The 12,114-nt window shown below is 35.7% G+C and overlaps 1 protein-coding gene and 1 pseudogene across 6 annotated transcripts; one reads left to right on the top strand and one right to left on the bottom strand.

Moving 5' to 3' along the window:
- The window catches only part of LOC127446424 (origin recognition complex subunit 1-like), a 28,965-nt pseudogene extending 27,711 nt beyond the window's left edge, over positions 1–1,254 (top strand).
- A 189-nt stretch (positions 1,255–1,443) lies between these two features.
- Positions 1,444–12,107, bottom strand: LOC127446663 (thrombopoietin receptor-like). 6 transcript variants are annotated; one of them, XM_051707783.1, is made up of 13 exons: positions 11,922–12,104; positions 11,279–11,399; positions 8,499–8,677; positions 8,214–8,374; positions 7,977–8,112; positions 7,416–7,527; positions 7,146–7,309; positions 5,851–5,993; positions 4,700–4,859; positions 4,532–4,613; positions 4,334–4,421; positions 2,550–2,646; positions 1,444–2,337 (listed from the first exon to the last, which is right to left on the bottom strand). In XM_051707783.1, exons 1-13 carry the CDS (start codon positions 11,998–12,000, stop codon positions 2,141–2,143), a joined length of 1,719 nt encoding a protein of 572 aa, XP_051563743.1. In that variant the 5' UTR covers positions 12,001–12,104; the 3' UTR covers positions 1,444–2,140. The 6 variants fall into 6 exon arrangements, with proteins under 6 accessions (XP_051563743.1, XP_051563742.1, XP_051563744.1 ...); XM_051707782.1 differs by having other exon boundaries at positions 1,444–2,407; positions 11,922–12,100; XM_051707784.1 differs by lacking the exon at positions 11,279–11,399 and having other exon boundaries at positions 1,444–2,407; positions 8,499–8,567; positions 11,922–12,107.
- Positions 12,108–12,114: the final 7 nt, after the last annotated feature.

Below are 12,114 nucleotides of genomic sequence, written 5' to 3'. Positions count from 1 at the left end.
ACTGCAAAGCATTTGATAGGGTTTGACCATTCACTGGCACATTAGCTTTAAATTACTCCATATCCATTGAGTTGTCCTCAAATTTGTTGTATCCCTGACTGTGCTGGTATTTAAAGTTTTAGCAAAATGCCCTTCTCTAGAGTTTTTTTTTTTTAATGCTATATATGGACATTGAATAACTTTCCTGAGGTAAATGTACAGTAAGGTGAACATTGTTGATATCATTAACATGTTCAGACACAACATGTTTAAAGCATGCTTTGTGAGCCTGGATTGATGTTATGTGATTTATGTTATGTTATGTATATTACCTGTGGAAACACAGGTTCGCCGATTACAGTAGAGATGATAATTCAGCCAATTGCTTTGTATCTTTTAACACCTCCTTTGATGTTAATTTGAGGAGGGATGATCAGAGTGGCTTTAATATAGCCTTTTAAAAAAAGAAAAAAACAGTTACTACATAAATGTAAGTCAGCATCCAGGAACAAAAAGTTTTATAATTTATATTTATAACTGTCATTGTTATTATAGGAGTGCCTCTATTCAGGAGCAGCTTTTCTTGAGGGCTGTTATTGCAGAATTTCGTCGACTGGGTCTCGAAGAGGCCACTTTTCAGCAGGTAACTTGCATAATCAACTAGTCTGTTGATCAATTAACAAAATGACACTGACCCTACTTCATACATATCCTGTCTTTTAAAGATGTTTTAATTCACAATTATTTTTCTTTGTTAAAATTGTGTTTTTCTGCTCTCCCTTTCTCCCAGGTATTTTTCCAGCACCAGGCTGTGTGTCGTGTTGAGGGTTTGCACCCGGTGAGTGTGTCTGAAGGGCTGGCGGTTTGTCAGAGACTGGGTTCCTGTCGTTTGCTTCTCCTAGAAGGCAGCCACCTGGACCTGCTGCTCCGTGTTCGCCTCAATGTAAGTCAGGACGATGTACTTTATGCCCTGAAGGCTGACTGATAAACTCTTGTTGCACAGTACTGTGATTGCCTTGCATTTGGTAAATAAAGCTGGTTTGGTTTGGTATTTCCGAGAAATCGCAGGCTCTAACTGGCAACCTGTTTTGATCCCTGCTAAGTGTGTCCACCTTTCTGGACATTCAGAGAGCTGATTTTAAAATCTTGTTTGGCGCTTTGCATTGGCTTCCGGGAATGGCCAAAAACTTGACCTTACTAACTGAATCTGAAATTTATCCCAGCATCTGTTTTGAATAAATGATCATTTTTAATGCTTCAAGTTATGCATGTGTAATCCTATAAATATCAAGTTTTAAATGTGCATTTGATCACACTGTATATTCTAATAATATCTTTATGCTCTCCATCTAACAGAATGTGTTCCTATTCAAATCACGTTAATCTGTCTTCCATTTCACACTTTAGTTAAGAATTTGCACAACAGACTTTATTGTAAATTGGTTTTTATACATTTTAGTGTGGGAGAGCAAGACGCATACAGTTTTTGTTTATTATTTAATGATTGTCATTGTTAAATTTACAGTTTTCATACAATGTACCATAACATTCTTTAATGTGGTCAAATTTTACTTTTCAGTTTTGTGTTGTCTTGATACAATAAAGCTATTGGCTGCCTCCAGTTATGAGACTTGTTCTTTTGTCATATTAATGACAATATTAAGTACTGTTACAAAAAACAAATATTACAAATATACAAGCATAATTGCTTAAGTAGAATCATAGAAAGCTGGTAACATTTTACTGCAATGTACAAATTGTATTTAACCTGGAATATTCTTTTAAGAGCAGTAATCCTATTTACAAGGTCCCCATTATAGCAATATGGAAGTGCATATGGCTTTATTCTGTTCTACAAGTCATTGTAAGGAACATGATCTGACAACTGGGATGTCTGGTTTTTATTTTTCCTTAAATACTTAAGTAAATTTGATGGCTTTTACTGAAGTTCCATGCATTGAACAAATGTCTTTACAATATCCACGTAACACCTGATTTCAGATCTGGGTTGATGCATAATGAGAGCTGTGATGGATCCATATGTTGTACCTTGTCTGTTTCTTAAGATACAAATGATACAAACTCAAACAAGCTCAACCTCACAGGCCTCTATTCCTTTTCTGAGTTTTTTTATTTATGAGGTGGGGCTAACCCAGAACTCCTATTTTGTATTAAAACAAATGAGATTAAGCTTTATCACAAATTTTAAGAATTCTCCACTTGCTTTATTACTATCGTTGTATTTTTGTATAGTGACAGGCCAAATTATACTCTTGAAGCTCCGATTGTTCTGCCAGAAGGAGATAGGAATGGTTGAGGATATTAGTCGTGCACTCTGGAAAGCTGGTAGAGCAGGCACTAGGGCAAGAGTGTAGATTTTCAGTGGCCAAGTGAGATAAAGAAACATCCTTGTACACACAGTCATTCCCTGTAAAACATGGAATTTATTTCATCGGTGTTCAAAATCACATAATCTTGAGCCATCTCCAAACCCTCTCCAAAATCCTCCCCATTTTTTTCACCAGCTGAGAAGTCTCCCTCAGGGAGAAAAAGATAGGTGGCCTCCTTACAGGGTTTTTCTGTAACTGCAGCTTTCCGCTCAGACAGGATCTCTAACACTGACATGGTAGCAGCATTGTCGCATTGCTTGACGTTGAAGGTTGGCTCCTGAATTCAAGAAAGTATAATTTAAAGAATGAAATGAGAAAACGGCAAAAGAATGTTTTTAAATTTTTTTTAAAATCTGAATGTAAAAAAAGTATTAAATTATACTCATGAATTCTGAACAGTTCCGGTCCTCTAATCTTATTGGACAGCTGGTGTTCCAAGAGTGCTGATATTCAGTGTAACAGAACTGGGACTCACTGTTTGTATTACTCCAGTTGTCTGTGTTTGTGGCATTTTTCTGTCTTTTGATTTATGTAAGGAATATTCTACAGGCAGTCAGTCATCTCAAAATTAACCCCATCAGGATGATCAGGACCCCAACGCGGACCAGAGGGATCTTGTATCACCCTAAAGGGGTTTATTTTGTGATGATGAACAGCTGACTGTAGATTATCCATGGCTACTCACCAAATAGATAATTAAATGAACATGAAATATTGATTTGTGTTGAAATTACGTCATTATATGAGGAGAGACGGCAGAGTCTCCAGAACCAGCAGAATCCTACCTCTAGTTTGTGTTCTGTTGGTGTTTATATTGCAAAATTGATCATCTGTGTTGCACGACTGCTATTTGGTCCTTGAATAATGTATAACGTGTGAGGAAGGGCAACCAGTGGAGTTATATATGTATATAGGGAGCAGCGGTACCACCAGAAAGCCCTGTAATATTTGTCGACATAAAATGGTTGATCTTGATCCTGCTTTGTCTTCATTTGGAACTTTTATTAGCACAGCAAAACTAGACAAAATAATTGGCCATACTGAGTCAAAAATGTCCATTTTAACTTGTTTATAGAACTGTTGTGTAAAAGCAATATAACACTTGCAATTTTGCTGTTATACTGAATATCAGCATAGCTGTGATTACCTACGACCAGTGCTTATGTTCAGTACAACAGCACTCTTGCTCATGTGCAGGGTTGGGAGGGTTACTTTTGAAATGTATTCCACTACATATTACAGAATACATGCTGCAAAATGTAATTTGTAACGTATTCCGTTAGATTACTCAAGGTCAGTAACGTATTCTAAATACTTTGGATTACTTCTTCAGCACTGGTAGATTTTTTCACTTGTTTTGACTATAAAAACTCTGCCAGTACAGTAAGACAAAATACACATGTTAAAAATACATTCTCTGAAAAACCTAAATATCTTATGCAGTGTTGTTTCTAAAACAAATTATGATCCAACGTGAATTTTCTTGATAAAAGATAAAATCGTGCCTTGTAACATGCATGTAAAATGGCTAGAAACAGCATTTTAGCTTAGCGTAAAACTGACAATTTACACAAGGTTTATTTCTATTTCTTCTGCTTCAAACTTACTTCAAACTTACTTCTCTGTCTGCTCGTATGAATGTAACACATCATAAGAAAGTGTTTCACCACTGTTCAAATGCACTTTGGATCGCATCATTTATATGTATAAATGTTTTCTAGCTGAAAGGACTAAATATTAAATTAAACAAATGAAAATAAAATGCAAGGTAATCTCTTCAGTAATCAAAATACTTTTTGAATGTAACTGTATTCTAATTACCAATTATTTAAATTGTAACTGTAGTGGAACACAGTTACTTATATTTTGTATTTTAAATACGTAATCCTGCCACATGTATTCCGTTACCTTCCAACCCTGCTCATGTGATTTTGCGTAATTATCAAAGGTGATAAAAAAATTACCCAGTGTGATCCACTGATATCTGCCAGAAAACTCTCCAGCACCTTGTTTAGGTTTGGGACTGATGGCCACAGAGACTGCTTCACCTTACTAATGGAGTGAAAGTAAGGTACATAGGTTTATATTCCTTTTACATTCTGTTCACATTTTAGATCGTAGTTTTGAAATGTTCAGTGTTAGAGTGATTTGGACTAAATTACCTGAAGTATTTGGGGAAGAATAAGATGAATGCAAAAGCAATAATCAGTAAAGCTACTGGTATGCAGACAAAGAAGATCCACTCTGTGTTAAAGCAGAAATGATTGTTCAAAATTGTCCAGAGCTTCAGAGATGTTGTTTTGTTCATTAATGTCAGAAAGTTTTTCTACCTTTGCCTCGACGTAAATGGGCAGTGAGTTGTTTCGACCAATCACTCCAGCATCCACTGTAGATTGATCCATCTGGTTGTGCGTTGACCTGAATGCTGTATTGCCCCCCTAGTTGCACATCCAGACAAGTGCTGGTCTTGGAACTGGGTACAATGAAAAGCTACCACAGGATGTTGTTTGAAAGTAAATGCAACTGTTTAATACAACTGATTCAGAGCATAGAGCAGATACAGTAAATACCTACTGTATGTTCATATACATTTATATATACACCGATCAGCCACAACATTAAAACCTCCTTCCAAATATTGTGTAAGCCCCCCTCGTGCTGCCAAAACAGCGGCAACCCGCATCTCAGAATAGCATTCTGCAATTCTATTCTTCTCACCACAATTGTACAGACCGGTTATCCGAGTCACCGTAGACTTTGTCAGTTCGTAACTGTCTGGCCATTCTCTCATCAACAAGGCATTTCCATCCACAAAATTGCCGCTCAGTGGATATTTTTTGTTTTTGGCACTATTCGGTGTAAATTCTAGAGACTTGTGCGTGAAAATCCCAGGAGATCAACAGTTATAGAAATCCTCAAACCAGCCCATCTGGCACCAACAATTGTTCCACGGTCCAAATCACTGAAATCACTTTTTTTTTTTTTTTTTCCTTTCTGATGGGTTGTGTGAACATTAACTGAAGCTCATGACCCATATCTGCACGATTGTTGGTGCCAGGCCGGCTGGTTTGAGTATTTCTATAACTGCTGATCTCCTGGGATTTTCACGCACAACAGTCTCTAGAATTTACTCAGAATGGTGCCAAAAGCATCCAGTGAGCGGCAGTTCTGCGGACAGAAATGACTTGTTGATGAGAGAGGTCAACAGAGAATGGCCAGACTGGTTCGAACTGAAAGTCTACAGTAACTCAGATAACCGCTCTGTACAATTGTGATGACAAGAATATCGTCTCAGAATGCTATTCTATGGCGCTGTTTTGGCGGCACAAGGGGGACCTACACAATATTAGGCAGGTGGATTTAATGTTGTGGCTGATCGGTGTATATACAGTTTATATACCAGTGTTTCATCTATCAATGATCTTTTGAATCATTTAAGTATATTTGTTTAAATTGCTCATTTCACGTTATTCAAACTCACCTTCCACTCATTCTCTCCATGGAGCTGATAGCGGATTTGGTATTTTAGGTACTGAGAGATAATCAAAAGAGGTGGAGCCCAGCTTAAACAAAGCCTACCGTCCACTGTCTGTTCCTGAAGCCCTCTTGGAGGCTCTGTTTTGACTGACCAAAAAAAAAAAGAGAGAGAGAGAGAGAGACTGATGGGCTTCTGGCTGTCACTTATTATTTAGAAAGAATTAGTAATATTCATATTTTGAATGTATAATGAACTTTTGCACTATTTGTAAAATAACCTTTAGCAATAAAAAGCTATATATATTTTTTTTTTTTTTTTTTATATACTTATGGTGCTTTAAAATGTACCATGTTAATGAGTAATTACCACATTCATGGACAACCATGGTATTTACATGGCGCTCCAATGTACTTCAAAGCATACCATGGTATTATAATGATCAGTGATGGGTATAATCCAATTACAAAGTAACAAATTACTGTAATCTAATTTCTTTTAAAAGTCAACAGTGGAGTAACATTGCATTTTAAATTTTTGTAATCAGATTACAGATACATACTTTTCAATAGATTACAAGGGTTACACATTTTAAAATAATATTTATGCAGAATACATTTAAAACATGTATTTCATTCATATGTTCATTCGTTTGTGTTTCTGTGACAGCTTAAGAGTTACTGAGTAATTTTAAGGGAGAAACGTGTGGTGCTGAGTGAATGAACAAGGAGGATATATAGACATTTGAATTTATGAAGTATTTTTTTAAATTTATTTTTTCATCATGGACTTACACTAACACCTAGCGGTGTGGATGCAACATCATTCAAACACAATTATAATCCAATTTAATTGATCAGTAAAAGTGATTATGTAGAATAAAACCGCTTTTATAAGGTGACTGATATGACTGGAGTCTTTATCTTGTGTAAGTGGTTATGATTTTACACATCTTTCAAAAATCTAATTAATTTCTCTAGTAGTACATTTTTGTAAATTACTGAGTGCACCTCTTAGCGCAAAAGTGTTTTAAAAAGTAACTTAAAAGTACTTTCAATGCAGTTATTGGTAATGTGATTACAATTATTTTAAATAAATGTAATGGATTACTTTGAGTAACTGATCAAGATGCATGTCCAAAACATTGCAACTACCATGGAGCCTTGCCCAAAACAAAATAGTAAATGGTTTTAAACTGTTTTTAAATATGTTGAAGATTGCACAGAGATCAAATCGAGATGATTTGGATGATGCCTTATGTACAGTATGACAGGTGGTTTTTGATCTGCTTTCACACTCACTGTTACTGGTCATACTGAAAGTCTTCATGTAAAAAGTTCGACTGAATCGTTCCAGGCCAGTGCTGAGATAAACCTGATAGACAGTGGACTCCTCCCCATACAAGACACACTGATTCACAGTGTCGTTGGCTTTGGAACACAGCTTCCAACTGCTCCATGAACTTCTGAAAAACCAGACAAGGTGGACTGTAGGAACTGAATTAAACTGCTTGCTTATGATTACTGTAATATTAAGAGAAGTTGTAACAGGATAATAATAAAACATGAGACCTGTTTGTTTGCCTGTAATGGAGGTTGTATCTGCCACCATCATATAATTCTTCACTCCATTTGCATAATACTCGATACAGATCAGGAGTGTGGCACCCTAATTTTATGTCATCTGAAAATTTGCAAAAGATTAGAAGGTGATAAGAAGTATACCTATTATTTTTCTTATGTCCAGAAAAATGTCCATCTTCTGAATGTGTAATTGTGAAGGTTTGAATTATGGAAGGTAGTCATCTCAGCCTCAGATGGCACACTCACGGAGTGCCCACAGGGTCTAGATAAATTAAGATTGTCTAGAACTAGGCTACATATTACCTGTAGCAATTATTGACATGCACAAGTTGCGTGGCTACTTTTATGATACTTTTTGGTCTTTTTTTAAGCTTTAAAGCGAGTCACTATCGACTGCCATTGCATTAAAGAAAATGACTGGAATATTTATTAACACATCTTTTGTGTTTTGCATGAGAAAGAAAGTCATACGAGTTTGGAACGAAATGAGGGTGAATGAATTATGACACATTTTTTATTTTTGGGTGAACAATTCCTTTTAGCTCTTACTTGCAGATTGTGGGACCACAGCTGTTACAGGACTTGACCAATCACCCCAAAGCCTGCTATCAGGTCTGGCTCTCATCTGCAGTGTGCAGTTCTCTCCTGCAGCTAGAGAGGTGAGCTTATGGGAAGATCCTGTCACCTACGAGGAGTGAGTGTGCACTGCATTTAGTAAATAAGCTGTTTCTATACATACAACTCATACAGAACAGTTTAGTATTTTAAGGTATGTATCATACTCACCTGTTTAACTGTGCTTTGTTTGTGTTTGGAGTTGTAACGAATTTCATACTGTGTTTTTTGCTTATTAATCCAAATGTTTATTGGGTCTTTCCATTGAACTAACATTTGGCCCACCTCGCCAGTCGGATGAAGGGATATATTTGATGGAGGATACAGTAGATCTTGGAGGAAGATATGTGCAGATAGATTTAATTGCAATACATTTTTTCATAAAAGCTGAAAAAATAAAATAAAATAGTTGCTCTTCATAAATGCTCATCATGATTATATGGTAAACACACATACGCTGATCTTCCACACTGACATTGCGGCTGTAGACGATTATGTTGGTGTGCATGTCTACCACGCTGACCTCTGTGTAGTCAAACAGATAAACATCACTTGGTGGGAATGTGCAAATATGTAAGAACATCTTCTCCTCATAAGTCTGTTGTGTCACATTACACCTCTTCTCTTCCTCTGTTCTGTTTGATACAAAAGTATTTGTTTTAACCAAAGTCATAACCACCACAGACACTGAAGGAATATTCCAGGTTCAATACAAGTTTGTGGCATAATATTGATTACCACAAAAAATTATTTACACTCGTCTCTCCTTTTCTTTAAAAAAAAAGAAAACGCAAAAATCGAGATGAAAGTTAGGCATTTACCATGGAAGTGAATGAGGGTCAATTACAGACTATTTCAAACTATTTTTAACCATAATACATAAACAGTGATTTTAATGTGATAAAATCACAACCTTTTCTGTGTAAAGTTGTTGCCATGACGATGTATAAAGTCACAAGTTAAGCTCAGTGGACAGCATTTGTTTTATTTTGACTCGTCCCTCCTTATCTTTAAAAAAAGCAAAAATCTGGGTTCCAGTAAGGCACTTACAATAGAAGTGAATGGGGCCAATCTGTAAACGTTTAAAAACTCACTATTTCAAGAGTATATCTATAAGACAAACAATATGCGTGTTAACATGATTTTAGTGTGATAAAATCGCTTACTAACCTTTTCTGTGTAAAGTTATAGACAATTAATGTATGTAATGATGTAATGTCAGTGCTAAAATGACTGTAAAAATTATGATTTAAACAACTTCACAGCTCAAATAATGCAGAAGTTTTAACAGAAAAATTATTGTAAGTGCTTTTATAAAATTATAACTTCATATTTCTGCTGTTAAACCCTCCAAAAATGGGCCCCATTCACTTCCATTGTAAGTGCCTCACTTACATTGCAGGCACTTTCACCTGGTTGTAGTGTTATAATTTTAGTTCCTTTTTAGTAGATTGTGTAAAAAATAACAAGCAAGTTGTCAACCTCAAGGAACCTTTAAGTAAAGTAGTCTAGGCCCCTGAAAACACAGTAAAAATACTGCAAAACTGACACACATATATTCTCCAAAAAACATCTGATACCATTCGCCAGTTCTAATTGTCATTCTCCAATTTCAGTACTTCCTTTAGTATTCCCTCACTTTGCAGAACATAAATGCCTCAGTATATGGATATTTTCCTCAAACTGGAAATTATGTCAGTAAAAATGTAATGATGATGTCCAGCAGTATATCAAACTCAAACAAGGGCCTGAATAATGTTTCTCATTTTTGTTATTATTTTTAATTAAAGGAATATTCTGGGTTCAATACAAATTGAACTCAACAAACAGATTTGTGGCATAATGTTGATTACTACAAAAATGTATTTTGACTCATCCATCCTTTTCTTAAACAAATTAAATAAAACATCTGGGTTCAAGTGAGGCACTTATAATGAGTGAATGTTGCCAATATTTTGAATGTTAAAATACTGTTTCAAAAGTATAGCCACAAGACATAAACAATATGTGTTAACATGATTTTAGTGTGATAACATCACATACTATACCTTTCTGTGTAAAGTTATTGCCAGTTTTACAACTTCGTTACCATGATGATGTATTGTCTACAAACCCTAAACCCCTAAAATGACTAAAAATGACAGTTTAAACAACTTTACAGCTCAAATAATTCATGTTGTAACAGAAGAATTAATGCTTTTATAAAATTATAAACGTTACATTTCTGCCTTTAAACCCTCCAAAAATGGGCCCCTTTCACTTCCATTTTAAGTGCCTCAGTGTAACTGCTTTTTTTTTTTTTTTTTTAAAGAATATGAGGGACAAGGGGGGCCTGGGTGGCTCAGGAAGTAAAGACGCTGGCTACCACACCTGGAGTCACAAGTTCGAATCCAGGGTGTGCTGAGTGACTCCAGTCAGGCTTCCTAAGCAACCAGTTAGCCCGTTTGCTAGGGTGGGAAGATTCACGTTGAGTTAACCTGACTCTACCCACATGGAGGCAACTGAGATTCGTCCTCCGTCACCCGGATTGAGGCAAGTCACTATGCCACCTCGAGGACCTAGAGCACATTGGGAATTGGGCATGCCCAGTTGGGGAGAAAAGGGGAGAACCACCCCCCAAAGAGAATAAAAGAATTTTTTTGCAGTAATCGACATTATGCCACAAATAATGTAGATTGAGCTTAACTTGTATTGAACCTGAAATATTCCTTTAAAATATAAATAAAGCCTTGTTTGAGAACATTGTCTGAAAGGGCTAAGACAATCATGTGACTTGCAATCACCACACAATCAGTTTCATAAAATTGAATTGTGTAATGTATAACAAATTAACATTTATAAAGCTTAAAATATTTATTTTTTTATTTTTATTTTATTAGTTTGTTTTATTAAAGATTACTCATTTCAATTTGATGGAATTTTTTTATGAAATTGAAATGCATAAATCTTAAAAAATGTTTTTTGAGTAAAGCAGTAATTAGACACATACCATGTTTGCAATGCTAAACATCCTCATTATAGAACCTGACACTGATGCAGGTCTCTTAAACAGATGAAATAAGACCTTTCTACCTTATTCCCCAATGTGAGGGCTTTATGCATATTTATTTTTGCTTCCGATGTAAAGTCTCTAGCAGTTCCTTATCATCAGAAAGCAAACTCAATGATCTCTTTGCAGTAATAAATTGACCTTTTACACTGCTAATACAGAAGAAAGCAATACAGAGCACTCTTACTCATGAAGTCTGTAGATAAAATAATATGACTTTCCCATAGGTGCTTCCCAAAAACAAGTGAAGCTTTCTAGATTCCTGGTGAAACATTTGGGGTTCTCATCTGTAGCCAAGAGCGCAATATCTGAAAAGGAGAAAACCCTACATGGAGCTTCAATACAAAAAGGTGAATAGATACGATAGTACATTTCAGAATCATCTGTCGCTTATTCACTTTTATCCAAAGCGAATGAGGAACATAGGCAATTTGTGATAGGAAAGCCAACAATATCTGCAGTAATGCACTGCCAAATTTAAGTATCACACTTAACCTCAATATAAGTGAAAATGCTTTGAAGGATGCTTTCCCCTAATGGAAGGCATAGTTTGTGAATTTTAATAAAATAAGAAAATAAAAACAATTAAGTTTACCATTAAAACTGCTTTCCAACCCCAAGTGACATGATTTTACATGTTGCATTAATAAATACATCCTTATTGTGTTGAATTTACTGTTGCTTTTCACAGTTGTGTTCAGAGAGATACATCTTTAAAAAAAATAGCACAACTAGAACAGACATAACAACCAAATTAACTTAACTAATAAATAGATAAGTACACAGTCTAACTAATTAAATACAATCATCAACCCACTCTTGTGCCTTACTTTGCTTTGATAGGTGAGGCACTGAATGCACCTGGCTAAACAGATAGGAAAGAAATATCCACCAGATGAGCTGCATCATGTCCACAGGTGGTCCATACACAGAATATTTTAGATGTGTAAATATGTTTGTGTTAAGCACTTCACGCTTTAATGAGAGGGTGGGTATGTTGGTAGGTGGTCATCTGACAAGTCC

Source organism: Myxocyprinus asiaticus, chromosome 9 (assembly GCF_019703515.2).
Source record: "Myxocyprinus asiaticus isolate MX2 ecotype Aquarium Trade chromosome 9, UBuf_Myxa_2, whole genome shotgun sequence".
NCBI classification, from domain to species: Eukaryota; Metazoa; Chordata; class Actinopteri; order Cypriniformes; family Catostomidae; genus Myxocyprinus; species Myxocyprinus asiaticus.
The sequence above is the reverse complement of the archived record's forward strand: the minus strand, read 5'-3'. Positions and strand labels throughout refer to the sequence as shown.